This window comes from Podarcis erhardii (genome assembly GCF_964252035.2).
Source record: "Podarcis erhardii genome assembly, chromosome: 1".
Classification (NCBI taxonomy): domain Eukaryota; kingdom Metazoa; phylum Chordata; class Lepidosauria; order Squamata; family Lacertidae; genus Podarcis; species Podarcis erhardii.
Genome location: NC_138497.1, coordinates 114,765,227 through 114,788,209, shown reverse-complemented (window position 1 = coordinate 114,788,209; position 22,983 = coordinate 114,765,227). Strand labels below are relative to the sequence as shown.

The window sequence follows — 22,983 nt, the reverse complement described above, 5'->3', positions numbered from 1 at the left end:
TACATCATCTCTATTTTCAGTTCATCAAGTCCTTTCTACAGATCAGTTATAATCAGGTCACTGAAATCCAGCTTGTTGGGATCCTCTGTAACAAGCAGCTGGGATTGTTGTCACAGGAAGCCAGAGAGCAGCATACCTGGAAATGCTGGTACAGATTTGTTTATTGTGAAGGATGGATGTGCACAACCGCCAGGGCTGATTCACACATGTATGTTCCTCATATTATGGTAGCGGCATCCAGCATTGATTGGCATCTGTCAAATATCACATATCAGTGCTGGCTGGTGGTGGGGCAAAATCTATGGCAGAAACAGCAGTGGGGTGGGGAGGCAGGAATCCAACAAACAATGTATTACAGTACAATAGGCTAATAATCCAACAGTGTTACAGTGGTACCTCTGGTTACGTACTTAATTCATTCTGGAGGTCCGTTCTTAACCTGAAACTGTTCTTAACCTGAAGCACCACTTTATCTAATGGGGCCTCCCGCTGCCGCTGGGCCACTGCCGCGCGATTTCTGTTCTCATCCTGAAGCAAAGTTCTTAACCCGAGGTAATATTTCTGGGTTAGCGGAGTCTGTAACCTGAAGCGTATGTAACCCGAGGTACCACTGTATAATGTAGCAGACGTTATCATATCTGCAGAGTTAAAGAACCACTCCCAAGTATTTTTAAGCTGATCTGATACTCCGTGTGTCCTCAGACACATCTTAACTTGTCTGTTATGAGTTGGTTCCAAATTTTAACATACCAGGTTGCAGCCAATCCTTTCAGTGGGCAGTGCCAGTGCGTAGTTGTTGCCATTCTTGCTGCTAACAGCAGTTTGTGTCTGTTTTGTGACACTCCCACTGTATATGGTGTAGGGCAGTGGTTTTCAACCAGTGTACCGTGGCACCCTGGGGTGCCTTCAGTGATGGTCAGGAGTGCTGTGGGCAACGCTGGTCTCTGTCTCTCTTTCTTTCCCTCCCTCCTCTGATGCCCTCTTGCATCTCTGCCTCCCAGAGGCTTGCATGGCTGTTTGTTGCAGCAGCCCTGGCTATAAGCTCCGCAGGCAAATGATGCAGCTGGGAGGCACCTCTCTTTGGGGCAAAGGGGGGCAGCTCAGAGACCAGGGACAGCAGCAGCTGCTGCCCGAAAAACTCCTAAGGAGAGGAGGCTGAGGGAACACTCCACAAGGGAGGGCATTTGAAAAAGGGTGAGAAGCTGCCAGCTCTGCTGGCAAGGGGTGGCATAACTGGATTCCTGAGCCCCACAGGGGTGCTGCAGAGAGAATATAGTTGGTTAAGGGAGCCGTGGACTCAAAAAGGTTGAAAACCTCTGGTGCAGGGAATCTGGCACACAGCATCTTTTCCACCAGAGATAGTTGCTTTTTAAAAAATTAAAAACAAATTCTGAATTTATGCTGGTTGCAGACTCCTTATGCATTACTTCCTGTATTTTAATATTTAGAGACTTCATCATGCCAGCTTGACAAAACTTTAAATTTTCACTTTTAACCCCCTTTCTCAACATATCTGTAAGGCTTCTGATGTGATTAGCAACCCTTCCTACTTTCTCCACTCACAGTCTGTTGATAAGTTCCCATGCTCTGTTGACGGTCTTCTAATTCTTGCTGACATGTGTGGTGCATATACAAAATGCCAAAGTTGCAGATATTGTTACCAAGGAGATTCTACACCATTCGGTTCATTTAGACTAGAAGCCAGGAACCTTTTTCACCCTGACAGTCACATTCCCATCTGAGCAACTTTCTGGAGGGCAATGTGCCTTGCTGTGGACAGGGCCATAGGGAAAATTAGGCAGAGGAAGAGATGCAAATGTTATCTCTGTACGATGGGCTAGTTTCTACACACTCACATAACTCTCTCTATCCGTTGAGGCAGGCAATAGGCATTATCAGAGTTCTAGGACACATTCCAGTCAGGTAAAAACACTCAAGGAGGGCTTGGTGCAAGGTCAGCAGGTGATGTAGCTGGGGAAAGGGTGTGTTGTGGGAAGGTGAAAGGAGCAAACCAACAACAAATCACACCAAGCAAGTTGGAGGAAACTTTATAATAGCAAAAGCAGGGTCTGCAAAGGAGTGTCAGGCTGAATGAGCACAGCAGCTCATCTCCAGCAGGTCTTGTTCCTATGGATTAGTTGCTAAGACAGAAGTCCCCGGCTCCCCACAGCTGCCTAAGTCTCCTCTCCAGGGATTTCCTCAAGCAATCTGAGACTGCACCTGTGTTAAGCTAATTTCTCTTTCGCCCTCTTCATGCCTCTCCTGGTTCTTGGAGACCAGGGGGAGGGCAGCTTATTGCAGCAGAAATGAGAGACATCTGTGCCTCTTCCCCAGCTGGCCTGATCTCTGCCTCTCGGCCTTCCTCCTCTCCTGCTTCAGCTTCTGCCTCGGATTCTGGACTGCTGTCTGCCACAGACTGTTCCTGCTCACCAAGCCCTGTTCCCTCTTCAGCTTCTGACACCTCCTCTTCCCAGTCTTCTTCCTCTTCTCCTGACCACTTGTTGTTGTTCCATCACCAATCCCCTGGCTCTGAGCCTTCTTCCCTTGGGGGCTCCCTAGCTGGTTCCTTCCATCATTCCTCTGCGTCCAACCAGTCTGTGACATTAGGGTCCTTGGAGACTTGGTGAGCTGTATTTGCCCCCAACCCAACCTGAGGTTCCCTCATCCCTAGTTTAGAATTTAAGTTTAGACCATTCATGGATATATAAGCTCCATTAGAAAATAAATCAAGAAACCTATACATACCATTTCCCTTCCAGGACCCATAGAAACAAACACCACCATTTTCTTAAAAACTCCAAGGCAGTCATCAGGGGCAATAGTGGTTCTGCCCATTTTCTGCTCCATTTCCCCTCCCCCCTCCTACAAAAAAACCCCTGTACACGTGGTCTTTGTAAATGGATCATCAATCACGTATCCTTTGCGTGTATGACGACAGTAGAAAATCACTTCCTTGAGTCCCTGTAATGTCAATATTTCCTAGGAGAGGCTAGAATAGTTCTTACTAGCTATAGCAACAGAGAACAGTATGTGGGTGTTTTCATTCAAGATGTACTAGTAGATTTAATTTGTCAGGAATATCATTTTGAAGGCTTTGCTCATGCAGGGGTTAATGTAGGAAAGAAGGAACTCTCAGAAGCAGAAACTTGTAAGGTCTGAATGTGGTTTGTATTTGGGAGTTGTTGATTCCAAAACAGAGCAGGGAGAGGATGTATCTCACATCTCAACATCAGAGCTTCATCTCAGCGATCTCGCTTTGTTTTACCTTTCTCTGGCTAGCTGATTTATTTTGTTAAATTTAATTACCCAGTGGGTGGTTTATTGATTGTGGAAGCTGGAGCGCTTCTAACTGGTGCGTTAGCTGCAATTTATACTCCCTATAACTTCTTTATCTTTACGAGACTTTGCAGAAGATAAGATCAGTTGTGGGGACATTATCCCATGACGTCATCGACATGAAATAAAGCACAATGGAAATGTCCACCCGAGGCATTAATATTTAGCTACTAGTTAACACATTTCCTTTCATTTATAAAGCAAATGTTATTAAAAGGGTGTTTATAGAAGAAAGAAGATAAGGGAGTCTCCGTTGCTGAGACAAACCACTGAGGCCAGACACTGGCTCCCCTAAGTCTCAGGCAAAGAATTCTCCCAGTCTTGTTTCCTGAAGTCTTTTCACTAGGATTGAACCTGACAGCATTTATATGCAAACTTGATCAGGTCACTGCTTTGTGTGTTAAAATGAAGCTAGGCTGGGCGCATCATGTTATTGCTATAAGAAAAACTGCTCCCTTTCCCTTATGGGGTATTCTATAGCCCATATAAAGCTCTGTAGAATATCTTCTTTATTCTATCAACAACTATAATACACAACTATATACAGAGCTAAAGGAGGTCTAAACGAAAATTCTGAACTGCACTGAGTGTCTGCAGCTGCTCTTAGCAGCAACCTTATCTATACACACGATCTCTCTCTAACACTCAGTCTCTCTCTCTCCCCGACACTTTGATGTGAGGCTGGAGCGGAATAAGTAGAGAGCAGAAACCGCCCCTCCTCTCTGGAGAATCAGCAGAGCACATCAGCAGATTCTTGGATATGGGAGGGGTGAAATCTCCTCACCGCTAACCCAGAAATAGTACCTCAGGTTAAGAACTTTACCTCAGGATGAGAACAGAAATTGTGTACCGGCAGCAGCAGGAGGCCCCATTAGCTAAAATGTTACCTCAGGTTAAAACAGTTTTAGGAGAACAGACCTCCAGAATGAATTAAGGTACCACTGTATTTATGTATTTCTTTAAAAATATGAATTAAAAAAAAATATGAATTCCTTTTTCAACAAGGAAATGCTCCAAACAACATGGATCTTGTATCCTATTTGAGGTGTCACTGTTTGTGTGAGAGAGATGTGTTCAAGGAACAACATCTCCTATTAGCACTTAGGCCTCAGGGACATTTTGTTGAACCTCTGCAGGCTGTAGAATTGCAGCCTGCTTTGTTTTTGAAATATACTCAGAGTCGCAAAGTGATTTCATGCTCTTTATTCAGCTCATAGTGGTGAGGAGGAATGGATCAATGTCCCCTCAAAGTATCTGCTTTGTATACATTATTTACACAATGGGCTGCACATGATTGGCTAATTCTGGAATTCTACTGTAAGCCAATCAGGTTGTGGATTCACTTATATCTGGAGTATGATTGGGTGGTTCCTGCCAACCAATCATACTGCTGCATTGTTCTAGGACCAATCAGACTGCTGCATTCTGAATCCTATTGTTCTAGGACCAATCAGACTGCTGCAATTTGGATCCTATTGTTCTAGGACCAATCAGACTGCTGCAGTTTGGATCCTATTCAACTCAGTACACAACAGTTTTATTTGTTTTTCTGTGATGAAAATCAATCTCATAGTTCTGCACTTTGCATCTGACTCAGTGCATTGGTTCAAAAACGGGTGAAATTCATACTTTCAGTGTATTCATCTCTGGCATAAATCTCTCCCACAGGCTGCAGTGTTGTAGCCTCTAAACAACAGATTGGTTTTGATTGTCTCTGGGTGTGTCAGAGTGCTTTTGTAAATGGAGAAATCTGAAAGTGCGCTCAATAATTTCATAACTGAACCTTGTATCCTTTCTCTGATTGTCGCTCCATTCAGAGCAGCGCCATAGAAATAAGCTTCCTCTATTCCAGGGAATTATTTACACATCATTTTCAATACAGATAGCTTCCTGTTACAATAGTCCTAAAGGCTTTGGTGCCAGGGACTGATAAGCTTCTAGACTGCTTCTGTTATCTTCTGAGTCCCTCTTATCATGAGGTAAAGCAATATCTCTACAGAGGCACAGAGCAGCTCCACAAATACGGAATGCTGTTGAGAAGAGAGTGACTTGTTTACCAAAATCAATATTCTTGCTTATTTTTGCAGAATGCTATAGGACTTTTTAATATAGATAGGTAAGAATTTCCTACCAGGTGTGATCGCATCAGGAGTGCTGAGAGTTGTTAGGAGACCTCTGCTTCCCTTAGAAAGCTACAATCGATTCCCAGAGTGTTCTAACAATCAATCCCCCTTCACCAGGAATTCAGGAAAATGTAGCTTTTGGAGGAATGGTTCCCAGACAACTCCAGCTTCTCTCTTTTCAAAGGTGACAAGGAAAATTGGCCAGATGGAAGGGAGCTTAGGGTGACCAACAATGCCAGTTCTGCTGCTCCTGTAATCCTGCTGCCTGAGGCAGTCACCTCATCTTGCTTTATGAGGGGACCAGCCCTGACCAGGAGGCATCTGTTGGTTCTTTTGAATGTAGCCAGTGGTTCACTAATAGACCCTGGTGATGCCTTCGGTCTCGTACTGACTCAGATCAGGGATGGAGAACTTGTGGCCTTCCAGATATTGCTTGACTCCAGTTCCCATCAGGCTCAGCCCTCGTGGCAAATTGTCATGGAAGATGGAGGCTGTTGTCCAACAGAGGCGCCGACTCATGCCCAAGATTGAGGGGGCCTGGAGCGCATTGTGTGTGTGATGTCATACGCATGTTGCATCACCAGGAGGAGGCCGAGCGTGGAGCCCAGCATGTCATGGTTTCAGTGGCCAGCAGCTCCTCCTCTCTTGCCAGTGTGGTGTAGTGGTTAAGAGCGGTAGACTCGTAATCTGGTGAACCGGGTTCGCATCCCTGCTCCTCCGCATGCAGCTGCTGGGTGACCTTGGGCCAGTCACACTTCTTTGAAGTCTCTCAGCCCCACTCACCTCACAGAGTGTTTGTTGTGGGGGAGGAAGGGAAAGGAGAATGTTAGCCGCTTTGAGACTCCTTCGAGTAGTGATAAAGCGGAATATAAAATCCAAACTCTTCTTCTTCTTCTTCTTGCGCTCAGAAGGATCCGATCACTGAAGCCACACCATGCTCGGCATCCTCCACCCCCTCAACATTGAGGGGGCTGGGCCCACTCCCCACAAATATTGAAGGAACCGAGGACTCGGCCCTGTAGAGTTGGTGGCAGTGTTGTCCAATAGCACCTGGAGAGCCACAGCTTTCATGTCCATGGTTTAATTAAGGCTCTTTTTTTTTAGATTATTGCCTATGTAAAAAAAGAGAAAAGCATAGAAATCCATGTGGTTATACTGTTATCTCTTTTGTTGTTGTTGTTTATGATGATGATTTGATTGGTTCCCCTCCCTCACTCCCAGGCTTATCAACTGAAAACTTGCTGGCTGTACTTTGAGGTCTTTTTAGTAACCTTTTGTTCAAAAAGGGCATTCGACTTTTTCAGATTTCCTTCCAAACAATTTAAAAGAGGCTACGTTTGAGGTATCAGCCTAGTTCCAAAACAGAATCAAAGCCATTTTTGAAAGTTACTATGAGAAAAGGAAAGGAAAGGAAAGGAAAATCATTCTATTATATGTGGGGCCTTAAGGAATGTAATAAAAAAATCCAGCATGGGTGAGAAGATTTGAGATGTGATTGTTTCCTCCATAAATCAATGCCATCAACTTATGTTGGTGTGCCAAGTCTCAGCTAGACTTTAGACCCAATACTGAGCCATAATTTTGGGGCTGGTGGGGAAGAATGGGCAGAGAGATAGCATTTTCCCTCTTATATTACAGTGCTGTGTGTGTATGTTTTGCTGTTATTAATCATACTTCTTCTTCTGTTCTCATCATTAAAGTTCCCCAAAGGATTAACCAATGATTTAGATGTGGATTAGTATGTAAAAAGCTGCGGAAATATCAGGTTCTTCGTCCCTTCTCAGCACAGGGGTAATAATGAAAAAAAGCCTCTAGCTACCCCTTTGCAATAAGAGGATCTTTTATGGTTTACAGGGACCCCTTGCTGTAGGCCCAATCCTGACCTTTTTCATTGGTGATTATATGTAATTACATTCACCTCTGTGGCAAAGTTTCCTTTGATAGGTGAAAACAAAAGAAGACACACTCAATAATTTGAGAAGAGAGTGTGATAAACTACTGAGCCAATGTTTAATGAGATGAATATTTTCACTTAAGGCTGTGTGTTTGTGTGTGAGAGAGAGTGAGTAAGAGAGAAAGAGTATTGGTCTCACATTTACTGTATCCGGTTTTGCCGAGAGCTTTTAAGTCTGCTCAGAGCAAGAGTCGTGGTGATGGTCAGGGATTCTTCTGAGGTAGCAGATATGGCTACTTTTACTGTAATTTAATGAGTATTCCAGGTTAAAACATTTTGCATAATATAATAAGCAGCATTTCATAAAAATTGCCAATGATGACCATTCATAATTATTTGTAGGGGGTGGGGTGGAGAGTTGCATTCATTTCTGAACCAATGGAATCTTGACGTGAACGGGGCCCATTCATTTCAGTTTTCATTCATTGTGAAACTTATGTCTTGAGCAATGAAGGAGGGGTGGGGGGTTTTTTCCCCTACACCTTCATACCAATTTGTCACTCATTTGGGGTGGGGGAAGAGGCTTGTTTTTCTATGTTGTGGCTGATGGCAGTGGTTTTACTGTAATTTTTGACTTTTTTGTTATTCTTTTGTCTCTTAATTTTTTTATAATTCACTTCAAGACTTTTTCTGTAGTAAGCAACTATAAATAAACTCCATTTCTTGACAAACCTGTTATCTTATCGACTGCCTTCTTTGGTCCTTACTATATTTATCAGTTTAGTCATATAGGCTGCATCCTTTTTTTCTGTTCTGCGAAGGTCAGTTCCCCACTCTCCCCCACCACCCCATTCCTGGCAGGCTGCCATTAATAAATGAGTATTCATCTCAATATATTTTTGAGGTACATCTCCTTTAAGATACCCAAGCAGTATAACTAAAGGATCTTTTGGCAGACCACAGCCAACAATGATTATGTCAGTATTAAATTCCAGTATCTTATCATGTTGGGCTACGTCTAGAAAATAGGAGCTTGGCAGTCTCCTAATTGTATTTTTCTTTCTTATAGAAATAGATGAGAAGAGAATGAACAACAACTCCCAAGATGATGTAAGTTCATTATGCTTTAAGAAATTGATAATTTGCTGATAAATTGCTGTCTAACAAACATTCAGAAATATGTTATTTTATTCTTATGATTATCCTGCAGTGGACTTGAGCAAGACTTCCTAAACTGTGTAGTAGTAGTAGTAGTAGTAGTAGTAGTAATAATAATAATAATAATAATAATAATAATAATAATAATAATAATATTTTTACCCCATCCATCTGGCGGTTTTCCCTAGCCACTCTGGGCAGCTCCCAACAGAATATTAAAAACACGATAAAACATCAAACATTAAAAACTACCCTAAACAGGGCTGCCTTCAGATGTCTTCTAAAAGTCAGATAGTTGTTGATGGGAGGGCATTCCACAGGGCGGGTGCCACTGCCGAGAAGGCCCTTTGCCTAGTTCCCTGTAACCTCACTTCTTGCAGTGAGGGAACCACTAGAAGGCCCTTGGAGCTGGACCTCAGTGTCTGGGCTGAATGATGGGAGTGAAGATGTTCCTTCAGGGATGAACTGGTGTGTAGAGAGAGAACTATGAAAATGAATAAAAAATATATTAATTAAAATAATTGCAGACGTTGGTCCAAAATGTTGCTCTCAGTTAAGTCTCTGACAGTGCAATCTACGAGAAGTAAGGCCTATTAAATTCAATGGGACTTACTCTCAAGTAAGTGTGTATAGGATTGCAGCATTAACAACTCATTGCTCTTAAACTGGCTCCTTTGGGAGTGATTCATTTCACCTGGTGACTGGCCCATTCACTCACTCCTGATGCAGATACCTATCTTCAAAGGAGGCTGCCTGCTGCATTTCTGCATGAGTTCTTGCCTTGAGCTTGCATTCTTTCAGTCACACGGCACCCTCAGAATAGAAAAACATGGAGCTGTGGGCTCTTTGTCAGCAGAGGATTATTACACATTCATACCTTTTTGGATGTAAGAGTGAAGCACTGCCCAATTCTTAATACAACCATCAGATATGTGGGAAAGCTGTGCTCTTAATTGTATTTTCTAACACTATGAGTCCCTCTGAGCTCAGTATCACTTGTTTCATATTAAATGTGTAAACTCAGACTTAAAGCAAGAGGGAACTGCAACCATATGTTGCAACATGGAGGGCTCCCTTGCAGTGTTCTTGCCAACAGTCTTCCATTCCCCTCCTCCATCAGTCAGTATTATGGCCGCTCTGCATGCCCAGTCCTCACTGGGCTATTTTTAGGATCTTTCCTATTAGACTGGGGGGGGGGGGATAGATTTATTACATTTGCACAAACCTTGGGGTTTCCTCAAAGCTTCTGATATCTCCCTCTTATGGCGCCGTTTTTGGCTCCCTATCTACATTTGCATCTGAACTTTGGAAATAAGGGAAATTATATCCAACATAATCAGAGATGAGATTCCCCCCCCCCACCTTTGTGTGCTCCTTCCCCGTGACCTGAATCTCTCTCATTTTCACTGGAGATTCAGACAAACCAGCATTGCTTTAAATAGCAATGAACACTATTGATTCCCCCCCTTCAGATTTAGTTCCAAACATTTAAAAGCATTCAGTGAAGAGCATCAACATCCCATCATGCAATAAATATAATTAGCACTCTCTGAATGTACCCAATAATTTATTCATAAATATCATCTTTCCATCCATTACCTTAAGCTATTATGAACCACTTTAAATATTATAGGCCAACTTACATAGCTACTGAATCTTCATTGATTAGACTAGGTATGTTAAAAATATACTTCTTACGTACTAGATCTAAGCCCCTAGGGAAATGGAGTAAAGCTTTTTAAGTGAAGATTTAAATATAGTACTAACTTCTACAATTTCACGGTGTTGGAGTACAGGAGGGTGAACTTTGCAGACCTTTTAGAATGCTGCAAGACTGACATCATTCAATCGCATGTTTTTTCTAGAGTAGTCAGGCTTTTTAAATTAATGATTATCTGCAACATAAAAAATAAGTAATGGACTATAAAAGGTGGTACATAATCAAGAGTTGAAAAGAATCCATTTCCCTTCAAAATCCCAAGCTATATTTTAGGCTCCACATTTCATCTTCATATAATTTCATTCTTTCCCCCCCCTTTTGAGTAATATCCGTTATTTTCCTTAACCATTCAGAAACAGGTGGAACAGCTGTAGTTTGACAATGTCTAGCCCATAAAATTTATTTAAACTTGGTCTTCTTTTTCCTGGGAAGAATGATCCTAGCCAACTGGAGATCACACAAAAAAATATGATGTCATCACAACCCTATCATAGTTGACTATGTGATGATGACACCACCAAGCCAATCGAGAGTGAAACATGCTTCTTAGATCAGCGGCACTCTCACTTTGAATGGGTGATCATCCTATCATCCTATTTCCGAGCAGTCTCCACAAAATCTCTCTCTCTCTAACTCTCTCTCTCTCTCTCTCTCTCCCTCCCCCCCCCTCTCTCTCTGTGTACTTTTTGCTTCAAACATACCCTTTTAATTAAAGAGCTCAGACCTACTTATAACTGTCTATACAGGATCAATAAGTGGTGTCAACAAACAATATTAGTAACTAAGCCATAAATATAGTGTTCAGGGTACCATGAGAAAACTGCAAATAGGAAGAAATGTCTCTAGTTTATTGTCTGACTTTATTGCTTTGCTCTTAGTTTTGTTGAAACGTCGTTCTTTTCTATCCTTAGACACAGAATGCTTCTCCCAAACAGAGGAAGCAGAGCGTCTATGCCCCTCCTGCCATGAAAGGTACTGTGCAGGTACTGTTTCTTGCCATGCTAATAATGTCTATTTTGTTGTTCATGACATCTCTCAAAACCCCAAAACTAAACAGTAACTCCCAGCTTGGGCTCTCATTAACAGGATAACTTTATAATGACATGGAGTGAAAAAGACACATGGCCATGATCCACACACCTTTGAAAGACTGTCAGCACACTGCTCTTTCACTTGTATCTGCAGGGGGTGGGATTACTTGAGGAGAGTTCTGAGGGCCATAAAGGAAGACCTGGGGGCCATATCCAGCACTCAATCCCTATTCTAAATCCTCTGCCACTAAAAAACAATGGACCCTCCAGACTCTATGCAATGTTTCCTCTCTGCTTAAATATTGCAATATAGCTTTTCTACGACATCAATATCATGCTAGTGTGTGACTGGCAGCATAAATTCCCTCTCCTCAAAAAAAGCAAATTTCCTTCCTGTGCACTTTTTCCAAGGCATCATCCACTCGCCCTTCTAGCAGGAAATGGCTTACTCAGCTATGTATGTGTGTTTTACTGGAATGCAGCGCACTGGAAAAATCAATGCGAGTGCTATTGATTGCAGAGCTATCTCCAGAACAAGGCAGACAGCAGCCGAGAGAGCTGTTTGGCACAGGATCCTTGTGAGGCTTATGTTTCTGTGCTTAATGGATGTTGGGAGACACTCTCTCCATCTGAAGAGCCTCCGTCGTTCTCATCTCCCGAGTGATGCTTACACACACTTGTGTGGTAAGCAAAATCGCAGATTGGGAATCCTGACACTTCTTGATTTGGATTTGCTCATCACAGGAGCATTTCCCCTGTGTTCTGGTCACTTATCAGATAACCCTCCATTAAACACAGACACGGGGCCAATTGCACAAGCGAACTGTGATGCATTGGTGCAGAGCCAGGGATAAAACCTGCTGTCCGTAAAGCATGCCCAGATCACCTGAGCGTGGCCAAGGGGAATCGATCAGTGATGCACTTTCCAGCACTGTCTCAGATGTTTGAAATGCACCTGAATGGATTGATGTGGAACAGCATGCTGGGAAGATCTGGTAGTCTTAGGCAATGCACAAGCTTCCCTACATTAACCCCAGAGGGAGCTGAAGATTTGTTCATGAACGAAGGCAGGAGAGAAACGTTTTCTCAGCCCTTTCCCTTCTGGGCATTCTTCCAGGGCCACATGCCAGCAGGGGAGGGACCAGAGGCAACATTGTTGGCATCTGTCTGTCTTGGGAGACAATGGAGTGCGCATCCAGGGGTGAAGTCAAATCGCTGCGTTAGCAACACCAAGGTGACCTGCCTGGGACGCAAGCCTGGGCAGTCTGTATGGAGATCCTGGGCTGCCCAGATGACAAGACACACACACACACCAGCCTCACGGATGCGGTCCAAAGGAAACCAGAGCAATACGTTTGGCACATAGGAGCCTTCACGAAGGGGCCAAGGGGTCTCCATTCCCCCCAATAAAATATTTGAGAGGGCCGCCCCTCCAAGTTGATGAGCATTGCCATTCAAATGGTGTCCATGGACCATGTCAAGTGATTATGCAGGGCAGGGCTTACTTGCCCCTGTGGCGATAACACAGGGTCCCCAGACATTTAACCATCTATTGATCCCTGTGCCACCACTTTATTTCTCGCTGCCATCACCCAGGCCCTACTTGGTACAATACTGAGACCAGTCAGGGTTAAATTGGAACATAAACTTCTTGCCGTTTAACAAGGGTGTGGTTTCATAAACAGTATCGGTCCATTACAATCATGGGCTGCCTATCCAGACCTATAACGTCCGCTACCTGCTCTCATTCACTAAACCACCTCTCAGATATTTACTTGTCTTCCTAGCTCCTAACTGTTCCTGACTCAGCTTATTTTGCTACACTAACTCAACCTACCCACAGACTCTATCTCAATTCACTCCCACTCCAACCAACCACCCAACTCCCAATGAACCCTCCCTTTGCCCCTCCCAGAGCTGATTTTATAGTCCCTCTGACTCCACCCCCCTGGGTTCTGATTGGGTAACCTGTTTAACTATTTCACCTCCAGCACTCTCATATGTTAACGTCACAGCCCCCCCCCCAATGCTTTATTCAAGGTTGCGCCCCGGGTTTGACACCAGCTTGGCTGCAGGAGTTGCTGGAAGGAGGCGTACAAGATGCCATCCAATTGTCTTAGAGACTCCACTCCATTTTGTGTAGGGTTTACTCCATCAGTGGCATTGTGTGGGGAGGGCCACAGGGGTGGTTGCCCCGGGCACAAAATCCCTGAGCCCTCAAAGCTGCTGAGCCACTGCTGCACCTCAGAAAGCACCCATAGCTTGGACAGCAGAACGCTGGCTCCACTGGCCAAACCACCCCCGTATGGAGGAATGCATGGGGTATATATTTGTGTGTTTTTTTGGGGGGGGGTTTCACTGTAGAGGGGGGGCAATACTTGCCTTGCTACAAGCTCTGGCAACCCATGTTATGCCAGTGTACTCCTTAGCCTTTTCTTCTCCAGAAGATAACCCACAAGGCAGTGGAAGATTGGCAATCATGGGCCTATTGTACAAAATGTAAGGTTCACATATATTTAAGTGACTCTTACCTTTTGTGCAGTAGGCCAGTTTCCACACACGTTACTCTTTATCCTCCATCTCGTCAAGCAAGAAGCACAAACAGAGCTCAAAGACACATGCCAGCCAGGCAGAAACACTCAAGCAAAGGCGCAAAACATGGCTGGGAAGGTGGCCTGGCCTGGGGAAGAGTCCCAAGGCCCTTGAGGGCCACACTTGGCTGCTGGGCCTGAGGTTCCTCAGATTTACCCAGGGAGAAAAGCAGTCAAGGTGGTAGAGCAATAGCATTGTTGGCTGCTACTCCTTAGTGGGGATTCCTTTACCCCGAGGAGTGTGCTGGGACAATACTGGTTTTGCTCATGGGGAAATTATTCAGTGTTTAAGCCCGTTTGTTGGGTTATCCATTTAAATATTTGAGCTGGATTGGCTATGACAACACTAAAGTTTAAAGCTGGAGATTCTAATTGGACTGTCATGTTGGGTCAACATGATTTGTCTGTGGCTGCAGTCATTGGCTTTTTAGCCACATTTAGTGGCTAAAGGGACAACGTGTTACAAAGCCAGCATTCACTAAAAAGTAAAGGAGGCACAAATCTGTCAGGTTCTGTTTCACTCTCTGTATGCATTTTAGCCTATATATGCATTTTTGCAAGCCTTTCCTCCTTTATACAAGCTCAGATTAGGGAGATGGCGGAGGAATGCCATCTTGCTACATTCATTTATCTCTTCATTTGTCATCCTCCACAGCAGCTTAGTCTCTCAAAGGTATTAATGAGCATCCTTGTGACATTATGCTTTAGAAAACAGGAACAATCCTTAAAGGTAAAGGTAAAGGGACCCCTGACCATTAGGTCCACTCGTGATCGACTCTGGGGTTGCGGCACTCATCTTGCTTTATTGGCTGAGGGAGCCGGCGTACAGCTTCCAGGTCATGTGGCCAGCATGACTAAGCCGCTTCTGGAGAACCAGAACAGCGCACAGAAACACCGTTTACCTTCCTGCCGGAGCGGTACCTATTTATCTACTTGCACTTTGAGGTGGTTTCGAAATGCTAGGTTGGCAGGAACAGGGACGGAGCAACGGGAGCTCACCCCGTCACAGGGATTCGAACTGCCGACCTTCTGATCAGCAAGTCCTAGGCTCTGTGGTTTAACCCACAGAGCCACCCGCATCCCGTAAGAACAATCTTTACCTGTCCCTTAATTGCACCATGGTTTTACTTCAAAGAAAGCAAGGGAAATAACTCTATGGTTGAGCCCATGCTTTGCAGGCACCAGGTTCAATCCATGGTCTTTCTATGTAGGGCTGAGAATAGTTCTTGTCTGAAACCGTGAAGAGCTTCTGCCAGTCAGTGGAGACAATAATGAGTTAGATGGACCAATGGGCTTAGGTTAGCAGGATGCTTGCACAATCCCAAATATGTTGCCTTCTGTCCAACCAGGAAATAATTTGTGTCAGTTACAGCCATCATCAGATAACAAAAGGATTCCCTTCAGAAGCAGAGGTCACCTTGGCAGTGTGTTCCTGATTTGATAAAGAACCGGGTGTAATTCTAGCAGTAGATACAAAAATTCACAAATCTGTGGATTAAAGCTAACTCGGGAGATATTGCGGAGATAACATACACTGAGTTGAATTTAATCATTTCTCTTCCTGAACGGAGGGACACCTCCGTGAGTGGAATAAGATCTTTGGACTGAATTCATTCTGTCGGGTTTGAATTGGATTGCTGATTTAAGCTGACAAAATAAAGCCAGCGAGAAACTTTGTGTTTAAAATAGTGGGTGGGAAAGTCTGAAGTAATTGAAAGGTTTATCAGCTGCTATTTAATGTCAGCTGAAAAGTTACTGTTTTTATCAATATGCAGCGTTTTCACCGATTGCTTATTAGGTGTAGGAAATTCAGCAGTTGCCCCAGTTCTATGCTCTGTGTGGATGTACTCTGAGCAGAGAGGATACTTACACAGCTGATAAAATGTTTTGTTAAATATAGGAGCTCAGGCTTCAAGATTACTTTCTGTTTCATTGCTATCAATATGACAGCACTCAAGTACTCTTAAAATGGATTCTCGCTGCTTGGTTTCGAAGCAACTTGTTATTAGTAACAAGGCTCCCTCTAGTGGATCTGAGAGGTGTGTTTTTGCACTTCCAGTTCCTGCCTCTCGATAGCCCAATGGACTAGAGAAAGAGACAAACATGAGAGCTTTGACGAGAGAGAGAGAGAGAGAGAGAGAGAGAGAGAGAGAGAGAGAGAGAGTCTTATTCCTTTTAAAAACATACAAATCCAATAGTTTCCCAACAAACATATATATTTAGACTCCCCCACCACACCCCTTTTGTGGTTTCTTGTATTTTTTTATTCTTAGCACTGCATTTCCCTCATTATTCCAGTTACTAATTACTCCTTAGTTTTCTTTAACATTAATTTTAACTGCTTGGTTTTAAATTAATCCTGCTAACGAACTTACACATGGGCAAGAACTTTTCAGATTTTCCACATATGTTCCCCCATTCTTTAATAAAGTGCTTTTCCTCTTGGCTTCTTAATGCTCCAGTAAGTTTTGCCATTTCGGCATAGTCCATTAATTTAATCTGCCACTCCTCCTGCAAGCCCAGCACTCTATAGTGCTGCTCAGCCCAGTAGCAGAATGGCCACGTGGAAGCGACATGGCAGCAACGGAGAGCTCATATGGGAATTTGGTTTCTGCTTATGCGAGGTTTAAGATTGCAGCCCATCTCCCAAGTATATTACATTGATTGACAGGGGGACTGCTCAGGAAGTATTATTTCTGCTCTCCTCCCCGCCCCCACACAAAAAGAACCCAAACCTTTGTTGACTGATGGATCTTTCATAAGATCTGCTTTAAATGTGAGCGACATGTTCCTGTGGAAATTTTAAAAAAATTAACTAAAGATAACACAAGTCGAACTTCCGCTGAACTTGCCCCCAAGTGGAAAGAAGTAAACGTCCCAAGTAAAGGAAGAATGGATACAAAAACTTATGGAATATGCAGAAATGGCGAAACTTACCAGAAGAATGAGAAATCAAGATAACAAACTCTTTATAAAAGAACAGAAATGGTTTATCGAATATCTACAGATAAACTGTAAACAGATAAAAACATTAGCAGGATTGTTGCAGTAACCTGCAGTTTTATAAGAGTATACATTTACAGTAGATAATTAAATGAGTAAGCTAACTGAATTTGGATATGCAAAAGATATGAAAAAATAAATTTAGGGAACCGCCGAACGAGGGGAAAGTAAGTCAGATTTTGAAATGTTAAATGGATTGTAAAATTCATGAAATGTATAAATTTGAAAAGTATAAATAAAAAGCTTTAAAAAGAGCTTCCACTGCACTTAAGAGACACTTTGCCCCACCCTTCAAAAATAAAAAAAAGGTCTCCACAAGAAAAGCACGGGGTACACAGTATGACAACAGAAGGGTCATCATCTCCTTTCACCCCATACATGCTCATATCTCTCTGTGTGGGTTTTTCTTCTTTTTCTTCTTTTGATTTTATACAGATTGTTTTTTTATCTTGTTGTATCATTAAAAAGTTTTAATAATAATAAAAATGCAAAAAAACTCCACCCCAGATATGATTTGCCATGGACCTTTGCAATTTATGAAGTGTATGTGGGATAAAGCAGTGCATCTTCTGGCTTGTTGTCCAGGCTTCTCTACATGTTACAGTATTCACTGAAATGTCCAGACAGAAATGCGCATTTCCCCCATGCGCATGGACACACACACACACACACACAGAGAGAGAGAGAGAGAGAGAGAGAGAGAGATTTCCATGACATTTCCTCCTCTGGCTCACATGGGAATTAATTTAATCACCCTCTGTTGCCCTATTGTGTTGAGTACAAACATAGCAAAACCCCAAATCCCATGTTTTTAAAAGAAGTCCTCTTCCATAAATGTACGTGGGATTTTTTTCATGCCTCCCTTCCCACCCAAAACCCAGGCAGATATACAAGCATGGGTTGAGATAAATATTTGGTTTCCACCACGGGAATGGAATGATTCTCACTTTATTTATGTTGACTATATACATTTATTTTTTGACATTGCTGTTTATTGCAAGTGGCTCTGCAAATATATCTTCGGGAAGGACGCTTTATAGGGAGAAATAAAAGAGAACAATGGTGGCTGTTATTTTTGGCAGGCTGGTAAGAAAGGCAGAGGGTTGTTTTACTGCACTCATGGGGTGATTTCTGAGACCTGTCAGCCTTGATTTATATCATTTGGTTCCCCTGGTACCTTTTAAGGGAACAAACAAATCTACAAAACAATGTTATTTTCTGCATTTCACTCTCTTCATTCACCTGCAAACCATATTTAGGGTGCGATTCTCCCGGGTCATTGAATTCTTTGACTCCAACCATTTTCCTGGTCCTTTTCCAATAGACAGCAGCATATGCCCTCTTTTACTCTACAAACATTGGGGCTCCAAGATCCATAGGGCCAGGAACCTAGACATTCTCATGGTGGCAGAGAGGGGTATTGCAACATCAGATCTCCCTCACCAAGTTTGGAGTGTTCTCTCTCCTGATCTGGTGGCACTGTGGGTTAAACCACAGAGCCTAGGACTTGCCAATCAGAAGGTCGGCGGTTCGAATCCCTGTGACGGGGTGAGCTCCCATTGCTCGGTCCCTGCTCCTGCCAACCTAGCAGTTCGAAAGCACTTCAAAGTGCAAGTAGATAAATAGGTACCGCTGCAGCGGGAAGGTAAACAGTGTTTCCGTCCGCTGGTCTGGTTCACCAGAAGCGGCTTAGTCATGCTGGCCACATGACCCGGAAGCTGTATGCCAGCTCCCTCGGCCAATAAAGCGAGATGAGCACCTCAAGCCCAGAGTCGTCCATGACTGGACCTAATGGTCAGGGGTCCCTTTACATTTATGGTGCTAGGATGCCCTCCCAGGGACAATAGGATCACAACATTAGTTATTTCTTAGTACCTTCGTTTTTCCAGTCCTCAGCCCTTTTCTCATCTCTTTCTTTTCCACCTCAACAGTTCCGTAAGAAGTTTGTCGTTGCACTCATCTTCTGGTAGGCAGTAAACTATCCCCTTCCACTCTTCAGGTTGAAGCAAGCCATGTGTTTTTTATATTTTGTTGGGAGCCACCCAGAGTGACTGGGACAACCCAGTCAGATGGGCAGCATATAAATAATAAAATTATTATTACATTGTTATTATGCTAGTTGTGGATTCCGGAGAGCTACAGCCAGTCAGAATAAACAGTCCTGGAATAGATTGACCAAATAGCCTGAATGGGCTATCAGGCAGCTGCTTACGTTCTTATGTGACAACCTGTCAACCACAGGACAGGGAAGCACAGGAGGCATAGAATGCAATTAGCTTTGTATTTGTGACATTAACATATGAGAGTGCGGGAGGTGAAATAGTTAAACAGGTTACCCAATCAGAACCCGGGGGGTGGAGTCAGAGGGACTATAAAACCAGCTCTGGGAGGGGCAAGGGGAGGCATTCGTTGGGAGTTGGGTGGTTGGCTGGAGTGGGAGTGAATTGGGATAGAGTTTGTGGGTAGGTTGAGTTAGTGTAGTGAAATAACCTGAGTCAGGAATAGTTAGGGGCTAGGAAGACAAGTAAATATCTGAGAGGTGGTTTAGTGAGTGAGAGCAGGTAGCGGAAGTTATAGGTCTGGATAGGCACCCCATGATTGTAATTGACTGAGACTGTTTATGAAACCACACACTTGTTAAACTGCAATAAATACACAGAAGTTTATGTTCCAACTTAACCCTGACTGGACTCAGGAATTTCCCAGGTAGGGCCTGGGTGGTGGCAGTGAGAAATAAAGTGGTGGCATAGAGATCAATAGACGGTGAAACATCCGGGGACCCTGTGTGATCACCACAGTCCTCTGGTTCATCTTAAACCAGCTAAGACATTGCTGAAACTGACCACTAGCCCCGCCCTTCCCCCTCTAGCCTCTTGCTCTGGATCCCTCCCAAAGCAGAGAAAGCCTGCATTGAGGGGGTGGTCTCCTCTTCCTCCTCTGGACCTGCCTGCCCTATTGCTCAGCTACGTACAGGACTCTCCTCAAGCGGGGTGTAAGAGGGGGAGGAGAGCCAGCAGGACTGAGACTTCCCTGCTGCTGGGTAGAAAAGGCAACCTCTAACTCCTCTGTGTCTGAGTCTGCACTCCCACTGCGACTCTCAGCCTCTAACCTGTCCTGGAAGGCCTTCCTTCTCCTGATCCCCACCTTGATTCCTCGAATCCCCTGTTTCTAGTGCCTCCCAGCTCATTCCTTCCCCAGACTGCTTTTCAGCATCCCACCACCACCACCATGATTTGGGATCTAAGTCGTCATCTTCTGTGTCCACCACGGTGGGTTCTTGGGTGGGTGGCTCCCACCATTCTTTCACATCCAGCCAGTCCCTGACGCAACTGTGCCAAACTTAATTACATATAAACTAGGTTTTCTCTCCCTCTCCCTTCCCTTGCTAAGAGAAGCCCACCCAAAGCTTTTGCAGAACCTGAAACATCCCTTCAGAAACACCACCTTCCTTTCAGTATATAAACCATTATTTTATTTTATTATTTTGCTCTTTTACAAAAGAAGAAGATAAACTACGATGATTGGAGACCGAAACTGTGGTCGTCGAATTGACCTCTAGGGGCTTCTGCTCTTCATCTGAAGTCTTTTGATTTGGCTGACAAGTTCTAGTCGGAGACTAGGGAGAGACTTAAGGAATCAGCAAATCTGAAATGTTTACATGCTAGTGAGGCTTGCCTGGAACTACAAAAGCTGCTTACATTTTGGGGGGATGCTGTCAGCAGAAGATTTCTACAGGGTGCGATTCTACACTAGCGAAATCAGCCTCCCATTCAAAGCATGCTTTGTTCAGTCGGGGGTGGGGGGAGGCAGTGATGTGACAGCACAGTTGTGTGGAGGAAACATCTCTCTGCACTGATCTTGAGCCAATGCTGTTGTTTGCAACTTTTAAATGTGGAGAAGGGAAAAGGGAATGGAAGTCGTGTGATATGAAATAATAAACTGGAAAGCAGCCAACTATTTTGAACACAGCCTTTTACTGTTTTCATGGCTGATGAGCGGTGACAGTGTAAACAGTGGCTCATTGACTCTGAGTTGTAACTCCATATCTGTGCTTTCAGTAGGAAAGTAGGAAAATTGGAGGGCAATGATTAGTTCATTGCTACTAATTTATTTCTTGGCTTTTCTCTCTATGGAGTCGAAGGGGTTGTGCACAGGCTGCCTTCTGATGTAGGGTTTATTGTTACAGGAACAAGCCTGGTCAAACCTTTCCCTCACACACTTCTCCCTCCCTCCCTCCCACTCCTCCAGAGCAGCCATGAGCTTTTGCTTCTGTTTCTGATTAACCACAGTTTAGCTTTACACCCAAACCCTAAACTGTGGCTAAACATAACTATGTCTAGTTAAAACAAACCAGCTTCTGGTACGATAAGGTAAAGGTACATAGAAATTTTAAAAACCATATTGTTAGGAAAGCATTGTATAATGTATGGAATCGATATAAAGATTTGTTTGAAAGTAAAACCCCTAGGTGGTTGTCACCAATGGAAGCCAAGGCGGTAAAAAGACTGAACATGGATACAGATTGGCCAAAATATTGTGAAATTATAGAATATGATGGTGAAAAGTTGAAACTACAGAGTTTCGAGAAATTGAAACCTAAAGTCCGAGATTGGTTACATTATTTCCAGATCAATGAAACTTTTAAGCAGGACAGAAAACTAGGATTTCAGAAGGAGAGGTCAAAGTTAGAAACAGAATTGCTAGAACCCAATACTAAGAATTTGTCTAGAATGTATAATCTGCTGCTAAAATGGAATACACAGGATGAAACGGTTAAATCAGCTATGATTAAGTGGGCACAGGATATTGGTCATGATATTATGTTTGCTGACTGGGAGCAGTTATGGACCACAGGTATTAAATTTACGGCATGCAGTGCCCTGAAAGAGAACATAATGAAAATGATCTATAGGTGGTACATGACCCCAGTCAAGCTTGCAAAGATATATCATTTGCCCAATAACAATTGTTGGAAGTGTAATGAATGTGAAGGAACTTTTTATCACCTTTGGTGGACCTGCCCAAAGATTAAGGCCTACTGGGAAATGATCTATAATGAAATTAAGAAAATCCTTAAGTGGACATTTGTAAAGAAACCGGAGGCTTTTCTCCTGGGCATGGTCGGCCAATTGGTACCAAAGAAAGATAGGACCTTTTTTATGTATGCAACAACAGCAGCAAGAATCCTTTTGGCGAAGTATTGGAAGACTAAAGAATTACCTACTCTGGAAGAATGGCAGACCAAGGTGACTGAATTTATGGGACTGGCAGAGATGACCGGCAGAATCCGTGACCAGAGGAAAGAGACAGTGGAGGAGGACTGGAAAAAATTTAAAATCTATCTTAAAAATTGTTGTAAAATTTCGGAATGTTAAGATGTCAAGGGATTGGATACAAAGAATTACAGCTATAAATTGAAATTTATAAAATAGAATTTTTTTTTTTAAAGAGAATTAAATATAAAAATGGGATGAAGAATTGCTAAAAATTTTAAAATATGGATGCAGTGAAGGGGAGGTTCGGGGAAGTCGTGTTATGTTTATTTGTTTTTTGTTTATGTTGTAAAATCAATAAAAATTATTTAAAAAAAAAAAAAAACAAACCAGCTTCATATACCAAGGTTTGAAGTTGGCTTGCTCTCTTGAACTGTAGCTAAGGCAAACCTTGTTTGGGTTTGGAGGAAACAGTGAACAACATCAACACTGAAGGAGGGAGAAAGCACGAACCCAATTATCAGCTAAGCTCATTCTGATAACAAGAAACTGATACACCCAAATGAGCTCATAGTTCCCCAGGTAACCTCAACAACCAAGAGTTTCAAATGCTGAAATTTGGGTTTTTTTCTGGGTTCCCGTTCTCTTCCTTCAAAAGTGCAATTACAAATAGATAAGAAAATACATAGGTCTTTTAAAAAGCTACTTAAGACTCTTTCAGTATCATCTAATATGTATATTACCTTTATTTGTAATAACATATATATATATATATATATATTTGCTTTCGTAGATTTTCACGGGTACAGGAATGCAGGTTTTGGTGTCCTCGGGTGTCTTCCCGTGTAAAAGTTGGGGTGTCTAGGCGACGTTTCGACGAGGTCTCACTCGTCATCTTCAGGCTGGTGCTTTCG

The 22,983-nt window shown here is 43.2% G+C and overlaps 1 protein-coding gene across 2 annotated transcripts in view; it reads left to right on the top strand.

Moving 5' to 3' along the window:
* PPP1R1C (protein phosphatase 1 regulatory inhibitor subunit 1C) overlaps positions 1–22,983 on the top strand; it is a 47,771-nt gene that overhangs the window by 8,615 nt on the left and 16,173 nt on the right. The window contains exons 3-4 of one of the 2 annotated variants that reach the window (XM_081850184.1): positions 8,423–8,463; positions 11,143–11,214. In XM_081850184.1, the coding sequence (XP_081706310.1) occupies positions 8,423–8,463; positions 11,143–11,214 (113 nt within the window). The remainder of the gene's footprint in view (positions 1–8,422; positions 8,464–11,142; positions 11,215–22,983) is intronic. The other variant, XM_081850183.1, reaches the window with a different exon arrangement.